At 35.3% G+C, this 17,075-nt stretch overlaps 1 protein-coding gene across 1 annotated transcript in view; it reads left to right on the forward strand.

Moving 5' to 3' along the window:
- The window catches only part of FRYL (FRY like transcription coactivator), a 135,498-nt gene that overhangs the window by 39,786 nt on the left and 78,637 nt on the right, over positions 1-17,075 (forward strand). Inside the window, exons 3-9 of the mRNA XM_027899613.1 lie at positions 6,041-6,094; positions 11,297-11,436; positions 11,845-11,941; positions 14,251-14,330; positions 14,811-14,891; positions 15,356-15,524; positions 16,392-16,484. Of these exons, the coding sequence (XP_027755414.1) occupies positions 6,041-6,094; positions 11,297-11,436; positions 11,845-11,941; positions 14,251-14,330; positions 14,811-14,891; positions 15,356-15,524; positions 16,392-16,484 (714 nt within the window). The remainder of the gene's footprint in view (positions 1-6,040; positions 6,095-11,296; positions 11,437-11,844; positions 11,942-14,250; positions 14,331-14,810; positions 14,892-15,355; positions 15,525-16,391; positions 16,485-17,075) is intronic.

Genomic DNA, 17,075 nt, shown 5'->3' on the forward strand with positions numbered 1-17,075 from the left:
GCATATATTGCAGATAAGGCAAAAATGCAAAATTCTCTTGGTCATCCAGGCTGCATGATCTTGAAATAAATGGATTTCTTTTAATTTGTTAATCTCTGGGGGGGAAAAAACCCCACAGCAAACCCAACTTTTTTTTTTTTTTTTTTTTTTTTTTAAACTTGGAAATCTGTTGAGTAGCTCAAACACTGGGGCTTGCAGAAGCCTGGCTCACAGAAGGCTTCTGTTTGGAACTCCTGCTTTCTGAAGTGTTCCTGTGCAGAAGTGCATATGTGAGCTCTTGAGCCCCAGTTTTGAAACGTCAGGAAAAAATGTTATTAAGCAGCAGCACAAAAGAACACAAAAATGGGCTAAACATGTTTTCTGGGGTCACTGATGGAATTATCTTCAACTACAGCTGTTAGTAGAACAAAAGCTGAAGGAAATGAAACATTTCTTTATATGCACCTAACTTAGATGTACATTATACATATGTTTTTGTGCACCAGGCAAGCCTATAACTTAAACATAGCTTGTCTCTTTAAGCAAAGAGACATCCAAAAGAGTCATGTATTCAGGAGGGTTTCATAAGAAAGCACAGAAACTTTGTGGCAAAAGAGGCACGCAAGTAGTGAAGGGTACCTGGCTAAGAAATGAGAGGCGAGCTGTGGGGGAGGTGATGCTGTGGGAGCAGAGGCAGGTAGCTCCACTCTCTATCTGTGTGCCAATGCTGCTCCCTCAGCTCCCTTTCCATTCATCTGCTAAACACACCGGCAGGGTGGTGCTTGGCCAGACTGTCTGTAATTGAGATAAGCCGAAGAGGGCTTTTTCTGTAGACAACAGATAGCTTGGAGTTAAATCTCCTAAGTGGAATACTGGTAGCAAGGCAAGTATAGTAGCCCTAGAGTTTGCTTGAGCTGCAAAACTTGTCTCTACACAGCATTAAATAAATCCTCTGACAGCAATCCCAGGCTGTGTCTCCTTGCCACACTGTTGACTGTTAATTAAACAACTGTTTTTAAATCTGTTAATCATACAAAATCGACACAACCCAGCAGATTAGAAATTAGAAACCCCATGAAACTAATGAAATAATACGCTTTTCAAAGAAGAGTGATTCCAGCTCTGTTGTCTGGTGAGGTTTTATGGTAATTACATGAAGTCTATCTTAGTCAGAATCTTTTACTAATAAGATTCTGAAATTAGTATTTTGTGTGTATACAATATGTATAAAATTCTTTGGGATAAAATAAGAAATGATATGGCTAGAGTAGTCACTTCTGAAGGTTTTAAACAACTTGTCAGGGTTCATTTGCTAAGCCAAATTCCTTTAAACAAAATGTATTTTAATGGAATCAAATGTAATTTGCATGTGTAGCCAGCCTTTCTTGTTTTATATTGATGGAAAGGAAGGACTATATAGAAAACCAGAAAATTAAAAGAGGGGCCAAAAGCGGTGGAAAAGTGAAACAATCTTAGCCTACGTAACATACAGAGGTAGAAGGAAATCCTTAGGTGTCTCACTGAAAGGAAATACTAAAAGTACTAAAAGCAGGTTTATTTTTGTATTAAAGTACTGAATATTCAGTTCTAGTGTATGAAATTTAAAAAGAAAGATAAAAGACTGAAGGGACACTGGAAGGGCACTGATTGTGATTGGAAAAAAAAAACCTTAATGGAAGAGAGGAAAGCCCTTTATCATTTTAGTGTGATTTGATTTTGTGGAATGACTTGGCTACAAACAAAAATCTGGAATATATATATATATATATATATACAGTGTTACATAAATCTTTAATGTGTTAGATTAAACTAGGCTGTTGGTTTGAAGCTGTTAGAGAGAATTTGAATCCAGGCCAATTAAAGTTGGAAGCTAGACATTTTTAAAATTTCAAGCTGAATATGCCAGTGGAAGAGCAAAAATTAATTAAAAAATAAATGAAAAAAAAAAAAGTAACTGTGGATCAATACAGCACCTGGGGCTGGGAGGATGGTATAATTTTAGCTAGATGTATGGGTTTCATTTAGAAGTAACTGATTTGTGATTTTTAAAAGTAACTGAATGGTTTCTCTGGCTGTGAATTTACTTACATACTTTCCTTTTTACTAATTTAATTAAGAGTTCTTTACTTGCAAAATTGTAATACCTCAGAGTTTTCAATGTTACAGAAAAAGCTTATCAGCAAATGTTTAAAATAAATGATTCAAGTAGTAAGTGTAACGACAAGAAGGAAGATCATCCTTTTGGTGAATAAATTAAATAAACCCGTGTTTTTTTAAAAATATCAATTGTTCTAAATGCTTTGCAGTAGTATATAGTTATAAAGGAAAAAAGGCTCAAATGCAGTCTATTGTTGCTTAAAAAAATACTTTTTCAGCTGAGAAGGATGACACTGAGAAACGATACCAGCCTTCCCCAAATGTGACATAAACTATACCAGTGAAAAAGATTAGTGGTAAACTCAATTATTTTGTAGTTTGTCAAGTGCATGTAAATATGAATGGTTAGAATTTAGACAGAGAGTTCAACATGGTGCCAACAAGTTAGTTTAGTCAGCTGCTAACTTACTAAATTGTAGTTTTTCTCATGTTTAAGTCAAAACTAGCAAGACTATTTAAAGCTGTAGCAAACACAGGTAAATTTACACTTTTTCAGGTCTTTCAAAGCTCTTTGAGAGCTGAGTGCTTTCAGAAGCTTGTCTGAAATAAAATTGAGCACTCCGCATCTCTTCAGCGCGGTGCTCTTTGTGCCCTGCGCTGCCACTGGGCCAAGGATGCAGGTGCTGCCCAGCCTGGGGGCTGCAGGAGGCAACGCAGCGACCCTTGCCTGGTTTCTTTCCTGCAGCTTGGAGGACACAAAGAAAGGCACTGGTTTGCTGTGTACACCTGAGCCACCCTGCTGAGGTGTGCCAGCCACCAGAGGATGGTGCCAGGGAATACTGGAGAGGGGCCAACAGGTGGTACCTTTTTCCATGGGTGCAGTTGTTTGCACAGCACACACACATTTGTCTACATCCTGATCTCTGCTGCCTGCCTTCTGTTGACATTTCTCCTTTACACAATGGATGCAAACTGCCCTTTGGTTAATGGAGTAGTGTTCAGGTTTTTTTCATTTCACTTGTAAAAGATAAATGTAGACCTATTGTTTTCATCTCTCTCTGAACTTTAGGAAGCCAGGAAAATAAATCTTAAATTATTAATTCAGGTAAAGTTTCCAAACCTTTATTGTTATGCTGTTGGACAGATTTTTGTAAATCATATGAGATGACCAGGGCCATGACAAAGCAGAGGTAAAAGAAGATATTAGAAGAAAATAAATTTTAAAGCCATACAAATAATTCAAAGGCCTTGATACACCTGTGACTGGGTTCAAGAGTATTGTTTGGATATGTCACCTTTGTTTGGTCAGTGTTACATTAACTACAGCGATATTTACCTTTGAACAGTTGAGATCCTTAATGCTGAGGAAACATAATAGGGAGGGTTATGAACTTGTAAGGTCTTCATTCTTTCTGGTGCTGAAACTCTTAAAAATATATCGACAGTCCAGGTACAGAAGTACCTCAATTAGTGTAGATTATGTGAGGGAAGCTAAACTTTCAGAACTGTCTTAAAAGTAGTTTGCTCTCCTTTGACATGGTTTTCAGCTTCTTTGGGTTTATTCATCTGTTTTATAGTTTTGTAGTATTATTGTGGAAATACAGTATGTTGAGGCATTGTATCCTAAGAAGACTTAAGAAACCTGATTTTTTCCCATCTTTTTACAGGAAAACCACTTATCCATCTTCTCAGGAAATAGTTTTCTAGTTATTTTCCTTCAGCTTATTTAGCAACAATACAATGTTTGTCTAGAATGGGGTTTCTTGTGTTTCTGCTTTGTAGATAAGATAACAGTTATTTGTGCAGTTTATCTTAAAGCATAGTACAGATAACATGAATTCACCTACAGTAGGCATTTCCTTATTAAAAAAGGGAAGGAGGAGTGCTGGTTAAAAGGGAATTCTACTTTGCGAGTTGTTCCTGGAGCTTTAAGTATCTACTTCAAAATGTCAATTCTCAGTATTTTGAACAGACTTTACATGTAAAATCATATGAATTTGAAAGAAGAAAGTGAAACTTTTCCCCCCTTGCTTTTGAATACACAGTGAAGGAACACTGACTGATAAATGAGTTGATCAACAAATAGAGCTATTTCAGAATATTAAATGCATTTTCCTAAAACCACCTTCTTCTTAAAATAATTATTTAGGCATACTGGAAGCATACATAAATGGTAGTGTTTTCCTAGATAATTAGGTGGCTTTTTTCAGATTATAGGAAGTGAAGATGGCTTATGAATTAGTATCTAACTATTTCAAATTATACTTTCAGAGTAGGCAAATGCTTTTTGTCTGGGCAATATTGAATTCAAGTTTTCAGAGGCTGTAATAGTTGCCAGATATTGTGTTCTTTTGAGCACCAAATACGGCTGCACTCCTAGCAGAAAATGTCAGAAGTCATATTTTCAAGATTACAATTAGGCCAATAAAAAATAAGCTGCCATTTGGAATCTTGGATCTGGTGCATGCAATATAAATTTTTATCTGTTTGAGATATAGTCTGTTTCTTGCAGCCTTGTGAGTGTTTATCACCAAGCAGTGTTAACTTTCCAAGTTTTTGTCAACAACCTGACAACGTGAGTGTTGTCTCATACTAAACTACCGAGTTACTTTGTGCTAACCCAGACACAAACTGTTGGGAGCGGTATTGGCTTCAGTGTTGCTGACACCTCCTCTTACATTCTAGAGCAAGGAAGTTAACAGCTTTTCCAGCTTGCTACTGGACTTACCTTGCTCCATAAAACTTCTTTGTTTGCTTTACTGCAATCTCATGTGAGCTATTAACTCCTTACCCTGAGTACTTTTTCTGCTTTCCTTGTTAAAGATAACATTTTGAACTTACTTAAACTATTTTAAACTGAAGAGTAGTGAAAAATTTGTTAAAATAGCAAGAAATGCTCATCAGATCTTTCAATATCTTACTGCTTTGTAGTTTTGCCTTATAGCTGTTACAGCCGCTCTTGGCTTACTGTAAATCATTGACCCTCAGAGCCAGTGTGTGGGACTCAGTGTTCTTTTTTGTTTCCCTTTTCTTCCCTTTTTTTCTTTTTCTTTTCTTTTTTTTTCTCTTTGTTTTTTTTTTCTTCTTCCTTCTTCTTTTCTTTTTTTGTTTCTTTTGTTTGTTTTTTTCTTCTTCCTTCTTCTTTTCTTTTTTTTGTTTCTTTTGTTTGTTTTTTTATTTTTTTTACTTTCCAGATTACCCTAGCAAGGTATAGAACTTGAATTTCTTTTAAGTGTATAATTTGGTACTCTACACTGTGACTAGTAAAAATTACTGTTTACTATTACACTCCATGAGTATTTTGTATCCTTAATGCTTTAATCCTCGCTAAATTATTTTGCTAGGAATATAACTTAACTTTTAGCAGAGCAGCATGTCTTATGGTAATGGTAGCAATATGTATTGTAATAATTAAATTCTGGTACTTTTCTGTACCTTACAAACTTCCTTCAAATGTACAGCAAGTGATAATTTACTTTCCCTTTTTCTTGGATGAAGTTTTCTACTTATTTTTCATTGCAGTTCAGAGAAAGAGTGGATTAGAAATGAACAATTGTCTCTGCCTTTGTGAAGACATTTTAAAATTTATTATTGTAACTTAGAAGAGCTGCCATATGTGAACATGAATCCACTTGTTAATTCAGATGGGAATGATTTTCCTTCTGAGTTACACATGGCACCCACCACCAGCTATCCTTGTTGAGCACACACTGCTGTAGGCCCTGTTGTCTGGGAGAGGTCTGACATCTTCTGTTTGTCAGTCTTTAATGTCATTACTGTTTAGCTACCAAATTCGTTTTTGTGAGTACATTTCACATCTTCAGAAATGATTCTATGAAAAATAATGCAAACATTTACATTAAAAGTTATTTCTTTGTTCTGTAATATAATTGAGAAAGAAGAAATCTAGTTTTGGTAGCAGTCAGTTGCATTGTGAAATTTATGTTTGTTTTTCTTTTAACAGGAAAAGCTCTTGTCCAGATCTCTTCAAAGAGGTGAAGATCTCCAGTTTGATCAGGTAGGAGGCATGGAATTGAAGGCAACTTTTATTGGGTTAATGGGGGCTCTGTTTTTGCAGGATAGTGGTTCTACTGTTGTCCTAACTTGGAATGTCTATGTCTGAATCTGTGTCAGAAGATTTAGACCTTGAAAGTTAGACTTTATTTTCCATTGTAGAATATAATAGTAAGTAAGAAACTGTTAGAATAGTTTAATTAATTGAAGGTGGCAGTGAAAGCTGGTGGAGGAAAGATGCTGAAATGTGGTAGTGGACAAAAAGTTTTAATTTATTTCTATTATCACTTATTTTTTCATTCTTTGAGGTTCTGTTTTTATAAACAAAGTGTAAATTTAATTTTAGCAACACTATTTTTACTGAAGGCTTTTTGATTCTATGGCAGAAGGCATAAGTTAGATTCATAATACTGCTTTGTCCTTTACTGCAAATGTAGACACAGTGTGAGGCAATTCTGTTTCACTTACTGTTAGGGAACTGTACCTGGAATCTCATTTTATTGTCTATTCTCTGTATTTCTTCAGTAGTATAGGCATGATTTTGTCCCATAAGTGCTTCCTTGCAATCAAGAGGCATCATTCAGATGAAGCCTCATTAATTGCCTGTTCCTGTTCTTAACTGTTACTGAATAACATCTGTTGTATGAAGTCTAGTGGTCTGTCCATATCTTCTGTAACTGAATTTTTGTTTCCTGCTTTCCATTACTACTTGGGTATAAATATTAGACATTTCAGTGAAATCTGTGGACCTGCCTTTACTTTTCGATGAATAGCCTTCCATGCACCTTTTTCCCTCCTCCCAAAAAAGAATCTATTAGTAACATGTAATATTTGTTTTATGATTTTCTTTTCAAAGAAAAACAAAAATCCACCACCACAAGCCTGAATGGCTGCCTGATGATGACAAGAATTGTGAATTTTGATAGGGAATTTTGAACATTGTTTGGCAGAAGGAATTAAGATTGCTTCTCTCTTCATTGCTTGATGTATGAAACCTTTATTAAGAACAATTCTCCAGCAGTGCAGAAGATTACAGATTTTAAAAGAGATTGGCAAAGTGTGGGAGTGAGGAGGATTGAGAGTGCACAGCCACAGCATCCAGCAGAGAAGTTAGAGCTGTTGCTGGGCCAACCTTGTTCACCCAGAGGTCTTCCCGGAGCTAGGAATTCGGGTCTAAAAGGTGGCTTTACTGATACAATGTCTGAGTTAGTAAGTGGACTTTGTGAATAAAGAGAACATGATTGGAACACAAAAGGGACCCAGAGTCTAGGAAGTATCTAATTAACACTTGTTCTCGCAGCTCAGTAAGCAATGAGAAGAGGGATGGAGGAGGAAGACATGTAGTGTTGCCTGTCCCTACAATGAATAAGTAAAATAGCTTTTTAACGGGATTATAAGTAATTTTTGTGGGAACCATTACCAGACCAAAAGGGTTGCTATTAAAACTAAGTGTGTTTAATCAATAGTTTTTAATTTTCAAACATTACAATTCTTCTATTTGTGGTTTGAGGTCTTATTTGGAACAAAAATATAAATTTAGCTGAAAGAAATGAAATTTTGGAAAATGAGAAGGAAATTTGTATATTGTTTCACTTGTGAACTATTAAAAATTTTTCATTTTAGTACCAGCACTTTATCATTCCTAGCACATCAAGAAGCTACCGGACAGGAATTTTTTGATAGAGCATATATTGCAGTTCTTAAAATATTTTTGCTTGTACAGCTTGAAACTGAAATAGCTTGTATTTTCCTTTGCTTGTTTGTTGTAGGAATGAGACTTGGCAATTTCCTACTCTTGTCCTAAGACACCAGAACTTTATGATCACACAGAAGCCTATCTTAGCTATCTCAGTAACTGAAAGCAGATGTGTCTGAGGTTGAGACTTGATCATGATTAGGCACAACTTGAGCAGTGTTTTTAGGATCAGGATTTTGGCCATAGCATTTGGGCTCTAGCATCTTACCGTAATTTTTCATCTGTCTCTTTTTACCTCTCACTGTACTGTTGGGTATGTTACGTGCAGCAATTAGCAATGAGTTGTGGCCTTTTAAGACTTGAACAGGATCTGCTGTTTCACTCTGAGGAATTGCAGTATACGTCACGATGACTGGTGCAGCCCTGTCCTCTTGGGTATTGCAGGAGCTCTTTGTCTGGATTGCTGATTTCAACGTAGGCATAATGTAGTGCTAAAATAAAAGGGTTTTCTTACATAAGAAATACATAAGAAATATAATGTGTATTTCTTCTTATATAAGAACTTCTTATTTGTATTTATATGATGATCTTGAATTTAGTATCCAAGCGGTATGGTAATTATTTTAAATAAAAAATAGCTTGTATTCTGCATAGTAGCTATATAATGTGAGCAAAGATGTCATCTTCCTGGTAACTCCAGTGTCTTCATTAGAATGCTAAGGATGCAAAACTTGTCAGGAAATAAGTAATTATTATGTAAAACTGACTTTTCATTTCAAGAGGAAAATGTATTATAATGCTAGTAGTTTGGGTTTGGAACTTTACCAATGACATTTTTCACTGCACGTGGTACAGCTTGTGTCTGTGGAAGACAGTGTAAATTGCCTAAATACTGGAACATCTGTAACTGGCAGTAGTATTAATAAACTCTGTAAACTCGCAGCAAAACCCAAGTTTAGTAAAGCTTAAAATGCAGCTTGCTTCTTTTTCTTCTGCTGATAAGCCCATCAGTTCAGAAGGAGGGCAGGGGAGTGAGAATTGCTTTGCAGAGTCATTTTACATTGACAGCACTGGGTAACCTAAGTGTTCACTTAATCCATTCCTGTCCTGTTGTGTGTGTAGCTGCTGTATGAACATAGCTCTGTGCAAAGTATGGGATATATAATTGTTTTTAGGGAAAGAGAGTCCATTAGTTTTAGAGAAAGTGAAATTAATGTATTACCCAGTGTTTAGGTTATCTGGGATATGGGAATTGACAGTAAATTCTGAAGGCAAAACACATTTTGGATTGCTGTGGTTGTCATAGATCTCTTCTTTGTCATCTTCCATTCTAAGAGTTCCAGTTACATTGATGATTTTATGCTGATCCTAATATCTTCAGTTTAGCAAGTCGTAAGACGGGTTTGTTCTTTTGTTTTCTGTTTTTTTTCCTCAAATATATGAATGCTTTTAACTTGTGATTGCTGCTCATGGCTAGAGGTCAATGGAGATGTTTGAGTACCCCAAGCTAATACAAACAGCAGGCACTTCATGCATATGAAATCTCAGTGAAGATATTTCAAAGCTTTATCAGTACAAATGAGTAATTTAAGTTCTATTTTTCTGATATTTCCACTTACTGAAATGTAAGGGTTTTAATAGTAGCCCACAAGTGTCTCAAATTTGGTTTTCTTTCCTCTTCTCCTTTTTCACAAATTCTTGCTATTATTTTTCTTCCCAAGGAGGTTTGTCAGACTCCTGCCACATCAAAAAATTCTCTTAATTTATCCAATTCATTTTCACCATATACTGATTTATTTCTGATCACAGAATATTTTTAAAATGGTAGCATTGGGCTGTTTTTTACTGTCCACTTCTACAAGTCTGATGTAGGCTGACTGGCTGATTGGATATTTATTTTGTACGGGTGTCGGTGCAAAAGAAACAGGATTAAAACACACTTAGTTTGCGAAGCAGTCATGAAGATTTCAACATATATTAGTGTAGGAATGAAGAAATTCTTAACATTTAACCATTGTTCTGAGGCATTGTAATAATCCTACAGAATATTTCTACCTTCTGTTTCTTTATGTTAAAAAGGCTTATTATGGTTTTGTGTTGCCTGCAATAACTGCCTGCATCTTTTTGTGCAGTTAGCTCAATGTACGTGCCCCTCCTGCAACAAGCATGCCTAGTTTTTCCATTGAATCTTTTTCTATTGAGTGTCCTATTGACAGGCAATAATAATAGGGAAAAAACCCTCATCAATCTAGTAAAAAAGTCTTAATGAAACCTGGTTCCTATTCAGATCTGGAACAAACGTAGTTTATGCTGTATACTGGAATTTAAAATTTTGTGAGCTTACAGAATAAGAATATTATTTTACTTATTTTGAGGAAGCTTTTCCATTTGTTTATATAATGAAAGGATTTTTCAGAGAATCAAGAATGCTATTTAATTCTTGTAGCTTAACTAATTGACTGGTTAACAAGCTGAGTAAAGCATTCAGAAGGTTGAAAGAGGTCCTCCTGAGGTTTCCCTCAGGTTAACCTATCCCTATCCCTTCCTCAAGTAAAAAAACCCAAGATGTTTCAAATGAGGACAAAGAAATAATGGCATTAATGTTATATTAGTTTTCTGGAATAGCGAGTAATAGATAAGTTATGGCATGAGGATGGATTCTGTTGAAACTTCTTATTTGAAAGATGCAAGAGGTAATTAATACATGGCATCAGTGAGCAATGTGGTAACTCTCCTTTTCCAACCTGTGTTCTGGGGATGGGCTTGCTCCCTGCTGCCTCCTGGAAGGGAGTTCATGATGCCGCTATGCCGTCTTCGGTCATTCTTCTCCTTTCCAAGCTTGAGCACTTAGGAATGCTGTTAAAGTTGGTAGTTAAAGGAAGGTTAGAGAATTTAAGTTTCATAACATCCTGAAGTCTTCCTTCTGTAATGGTTTCTGTTGCCACATTTGTTTCACAGATAAGTTTTACTACTCGTATGGATTTTCTGAAAGAAAGCAAGTAGATAGGGGAGTTATGCCAGAAGTAAATACAGCTTGAGATCTCCATATCTGTTAAATATATTAAAATCAGTATAGAATATATAAAAGGCTCTCATTTTTGTTTATATAATAACCAAATAAGCAGGTTTTTGGAGGTTACATACTCCTCAGTTTAGGAGGGTTTGGTCTTGTCTGTCCTTTATAATGTGGAGGTACATATACTTCAGAGATATATACAGCAACATTCACAGACATCCTAAAGCCTCTGCAGTTTCTCAGTGGTTTTATACAGGTTATCTGCATAAATTTGTTGTTCTGTAATCCCTGTGAGCTTTGGAACACTTTGTCTGCTAATATTTATTATAATAATGGACTTAGTGTGTAATATTTACAGTAATTGTCCCGGGTGAAAAGAACATAAAGTTGCCACTTTGTGAAGTTCCATTAAAAAACAATTTGAAATAATGATTATAACTCTAGGCTTTTTATTGCTTTATCAAGCTAAAGTATTTTTTTTACTTCTTTTTCAGTTGATAAGCTCTATGAGCTCAGTAGCAGAGCACTGTCTCCCCTCCTTACTACGCACCTTGTTTGACTGGTACAGGCGTCAAAATGGAACAGAAGATGAATCTTACGAATACAGACCTCGGTCAAGCACAAAATCAAAGGGGTAAGAGTTTTCCTTGCAAAAGTCTGATTGATTTTTGCGTGCTTTCTCAAAAAACTCTGTGCTTTGTACTCCTGTGACAAGGATGTTGCATTTGGATCTGTCACTACCTAAATCCATGTAGGAAGAGCACAGACTTCTTTGAGGTGGTGTATTCAATTTGCCTAGATGATAAGCGTAAAGTGACTTAATGGTTTTGGTGTGGATATACAGAGGGAAGTTGGATACTGGTAATTCCGAGCTAGTTTGTCCCTTTTTGAATTGTTTTGGTTGTTGACAGATCCCTTTCCAGCAATCCATTTTATATACATGTGCAACAGTGATTACATGAAAGGCAATGCAATCATTGTCTCTGCAATATTTGTGCTCAGTCTTGTGTATGATACCTGTGTTCTTGATTTCTTATTTTAGGGATGAGCAACAACGGGAAAGAGATTATCTACTTGAAAGGAGGGACTTAGCTGTAGATTTCATTTTTTGTTTAGTTTTAATAGAAGTTCTAAAACAGGTAAGCTCTTTTCCTTTGGCAAATTAATATTAGTATTTTGCTTTTAATGTTGATTTTTACTGTCTCCTTTAAATTTTTGTATTAAAAACTAGAGCATATCTATGATGAGCATATGCAAGGCTGTCATTATACTCTCAGCTGCATAAAGCCTTTGGCTTCTCCTGTCTTTACATGTTTGCATTATCTCAGTTCATATGTCTTGGAAAACTGCATGTGCTGCAAGAAGAAAAACTGTAAAAAATAAGTTTATTTATGTTCGGTATCTTTTGTCTTCTTAAATGTTTTTTGAAATACAGTGTGCAGTCATTGAATGACAAGATTAAAATGTCACTTCAAAAATATTAGAAAGGGCATGTAATTTTGCTTGGCCTTATCATGTCATATTAGATAATGTTAAGAACAATTTCTGTTAATATAAAATTTGCATGGGTATTTGGACAAGAGCATAGGGTTTGGCTTCAAGTGGCATCATTTTTTCTCATGTTCTTTGAGAGGAGAAAAAGATTATTGTAAGAAATGTTTTGAAACATGAGTGGAATTGAGCAAACTTCAGGTACTTAAGTAGTTTATCTTTTTTAAGTGTAGGTACATGAAAATTAAATGACTTTTTCTCTACTAAGTAAAGCAAGGACTGTTTTAGTTTGCAAATAATTTGTAGGAGATTTATGTTTATGTGGTTGTGTTGGTGATACGGGGTAAAATGAAAGCACTAACATGAAAGAGCTGCCTGTCCTTCTCTGAGACACCAACTAATCATCCAAAATAATGTTCCCATATTGCTTGCACAGATATGCAGAGAACAGTAGCAAAACCATCAAACTCTTATGTGCTAGTGTTTTACAGAAAATCTTTAGTTCATGGTCTCTCCTTGCCTAAATTTTCAATCAATGCAAAAGAAAAAGGGAAATGGAATAGACTGTTTAGGATTGCAGGGTTGTATGGGTTGCTTCTGTATTTTGAATGGGTACTAGTTTCTCTGCTGAGTGGAGCACATGTTGCCAGTGATTCAGATGTCAGGAGAGGTGCCAGAGTTTGGTCTTGAAGAGAGGCTTGATGAGTCTCATCCATGTACTCCAGACAAGACAAATATTTTTCTGGTAAGGATATTTCTGTTAAGGATAAGGATCTGCAATGGGCCACTAAACATAGATGGACCACTTAAGAGAATCTTTTGGTCAATTTAATATTAAAAGTTACCCAAAGGAGGGTTTGTGTGTTCTTCTTGTAATGTGAATCTGCAATTAGGCAGTCCAACATCACAGAAAAGATGGCTTTTTATCAATAAACACATTTACATTCACATTACCTCCATCTTCTTCTCTTCATGAGAGTCCTGTCACTCTTTGATTCTTAACAACTGGTTTTAGAGAATGCAAAGGATATGATCTAGCCTTTTCTGTAATAGGCACAGAGCAGATGGTGAGAGGGTGACAGACATGACCTATATAGGAACAGAAATCTTTTATTTAAATTACGTGTTACGCATTGTATCAATATGCATGTAAATAGCCAGTTCCAGTAACTAGAAGTTTCTGAACAAAAAGCTTTCTTGATGCAGAAGAGCATGAAATTCTCAATAAGTAAGTGCTTAGTTTTTTATAGACAAGAGAATAATATATTTTAGTGAAACTCTTAAACACTTCAGCAGGAATGTGTAGTAGGGTTGTCCTAGTCCCTACCTAAATTGCTTTGAAACTTTCAACATATTATGACTTCATATTCATATATAGTGCTTTTTTAAAGACTACCTTTGGTTTTCTTAAAGCAGATGTTTACCTTTAAATCTGAGGAAGGTGGTGATGTCAAAGAGAACCTCAGTAAAATAAAGGGTCTTGTAATGCTTAGTTTTGTTTCTCACCAAATTGTTACTTACTACTAGGAAGGTTTGTGTATGTTTTGAATGCTTTCATCTGTAGAAAGTGTAAAATGAAGATGATCATCACTTCTGCATTTTTATTTTGTTTTGTTTTCTTTCTTTATATGAAGATGTATTGCATTTTGAGATTAAATCTGTAGTAGTAACAGCACACAAAAAAACAAGTGTGAAAAGATGCATAGTTAACCTTGTGTGATAAATTTTGATGGCAAATTCACAGTATTTACTTAACTGTGGTTTATTTTGTAATTCATTTAATCCCTAAGAGCCATCATGCAAAATAATTTAGAAAAATGCCAATGCAGATTGTGTAAATGTTCATATATTGCAGAATTAACTTTATCACATGCCAGCTAAGGATGACACTAGTGGGAGAGATTTCAGTACTGTTTACTCACTTCATGCATATATAAAAATGATATCTGCATTTCAGATACCTGTTCATCCAGTGCCAGATCCTTTAGTACATGAAGTTCTAAACTTGGCTTTTAAGCACTTTAAACATAAGGAAGGGTAAGTTTCACTTGTGTACTTTAAAATATTTTGTGTGTATTTCCAGCCTGTGCTTGATTGATCTTCTTTGCCACACATGTAACGTGTTGGTGAAAATACTGTAAATGAACAGTGGTCGATGTCTTTGAATTGGAAACATATCGTGAAAGAACACAGCTGTGTTCAATATAAGGCAGAGTTTATTTTGCTTAGAATATCCAGAATGATTTACATAGCCAGACAGAATAAGAAAAGTCTGAGTTTGGATAACTTCCTATCCAGAATACATTTCTTATGAAGTGAGAAATGGGACTCTATCACTGTACATATCACCCATGCATTTAAGTTTGATTTTCATTTATATGGTAATAATCTGCCTTGCTATGGAACAGACTTTTTGTTTGTAATTAAAAACTTACTTGGGGCTTAGAAGAAAAATATTATATTTACTTTTTTTTTTTACTTTTATTGTGTTTTGGGTTTTTTTGTTTTTCTCTTTAGGTATTCAGGAACCAACACTGGGAATGTGCATATTATTGCAGACTTATATGCAGAAGTGACAGGGGTTCTTGCTCAATCAAAGTAAGCTCAGTCTCTGACTCTTTTTGTGTTTGGGAAAAAGACAATATAGACTTAAAGACTATTTGATATAGTTACTTTTATTAGTGTCCCCCGTAACTACTACTGTAAGTTTCAAGTGTAGTCAAGTGTAGTCTGCTGTGTCTTGTCTCATGTTCCAGCTCAATAAATTTGAACAAATCAAGAATTAATCTTTAGTATAATTGCTTTGCAGTCAATTTGTAGGTGCAGGGAAAGGAGGTCTTCTACCAGTTAGTTGTTGTTTAGTTAATGGGTATATTCTAATGTGCTGATCATAATAGATCCTCTTAAATGCCTAGATTTTAAGTCTAGAGTTCATCTTACTTGTGTTTCTTTTACTATAGGTGCTGTTACTGTTAAAGATTAAAGAAAACAGATCAAATTTATAGACCTCATATAAATGTAACTAAGAATGCAGATAATTGCTGTCTATATCCCTCATTCAGGTTTCAAGCTGTTAGGAAAAAATTTGTTACTGAATTAAAGGAACTACGACAAAAAGAACAGAGTCCTCATATAGTACAAAGTATCATCAGTTTGATTATGGGAATGAAGTTTTTTCGAGTAAAGATGTATCCCGTGGAGGACTTTGAAGCATCATTTCAATTCATGCAGGTAAATGAATAGTACAGAAAGCTGAAATGAGCATGATTTTGATTGTTTAACTCCTGAAACTACAATGACACTTGCTGTGATCAGTCACTCACTCTACTTGTGTGCCGTCCTTCATCCTTTTCTGTTCAGCTCCTAAGTTTTCAGAGGTGTGAATCATTGGTTTCTCTGCAGCAGAAACCTTTCACAATTGTCTCACTAATGTGGCAAACCTGTGATATATGAATTTATTTAAGACCGAATGAAAATGGGTAGCAATCAAATAATTTTCATTCTTTATGAAAGTAGTATGTTAAAGGAAAAAAATTATTGGATATGTCTTCTTTTAGCAGCTGAGATGCCAAGACATACTTTTCTTTAAAAGCACTTCAGTAACTTTTCAGAGAGACTGCATGTTCAAACATGTGTATGGATTATTTATAGTGTCTGGAATACTGAATTCTCTGTAACATTGTTTTTGCAGCAAAGTCATATTGAAAATGAAAATGAGTATATAAAAGTAAAGTATAATTTTCTAATAATTTTAATAGAGATAAGTTTTAATTTTTTAAAAGCCTCAGAATAATCTGAGGAAAAATGTGCACATTTATATTCTGAGTACTCTTTATATTCTGAGTAGAAAGTAAATAGCTATCTGGTATTACAGATGTTCTCCTTTGAATTTCTTGAGGAGAATTGCTGGGGAAACAGGTTTTAAAGTTTCTGATGTTTTGTAAAGTTGATATTGTCAAGGAATATAAGACTAACTTAGACACATTGCTTCTTTTAAATTCAAACAGGCAACTAATGTTATACTGCTAGCAGTTTTTATGGCATAGTTACATTTGTATTCTTTTTTCTAAATATTTTTTCTGATGTTTTCTTACTAAGGAGTGTGCTCAATACTTCCTGGAAGTAAAAGATAAAGATATAAAACATGCCCTTGCTGGTTTGTTTGTGGAAATTCTCATACCTGTGGCTGCTGTAAGTATTTAATCCCCTACCCCCCTGTTCCTCTCACTTTCAGTTGGGCTCTCATTGTTAAAATTGTTTCAATTAATCCTCAAAGTAATACGTTTTTACAGATTCAAAAAGACTTCTAGTACCTAAAGAGGACTTACAAGAAGGCTGAAGAGGGACTTTTTACAAGGGCATGTAGTAGTAGGACAAGGGGGAGTGGCTTCAAACTGAAGGAGGATAGGATTAGGTTAGATTTTAGGAAGAAATTCTTTACTATAAGGGTGGTGAAACACTGGCGCAAGTTTCCCAGAGAAGCTGCGGGTGCCCCATCCCTGGAAGTGTTCAAGGCCAGGTTGAATGGGGCCCTGAGCAACTTCTTCTAGTGAAAGATGTCCCTGCCCATGGCAGAGGTGCTGGAACTAGTCTATCTTTAAGGTCCCTTCCATCCCAAACCATTCTAGGATTCTGTGACTGTTAAGTAGATTACAAGCACCTACGCAGTCTTAAAGGGAAATGTGTTGGTTTGTGTTAGCTAGTTTACAGTCTTTTTTCAGAACTTTTTAAAATTGTCTGTTTTCTAGATACATTTATGACTGTGTAATTTTATACATGCTC

The sequence above is a fragment of the Empidonax traillii genome, unplaced genomic scaffold, assembly GCF_003031625.1.
Source record: "Empidonax traillii isolate 1590-97213 ecotype Southwest subspecies unplaced genomic scaffold, ASM303162v1 scaffold678:size492020, whole genome shotgun sequence".
Taxonomy (NCBI): Eukaryota; Metazoa; Chordata; class Aves; order Passeriformes; family Tyrannidae; genus Empidonax; species Empidonax traillii.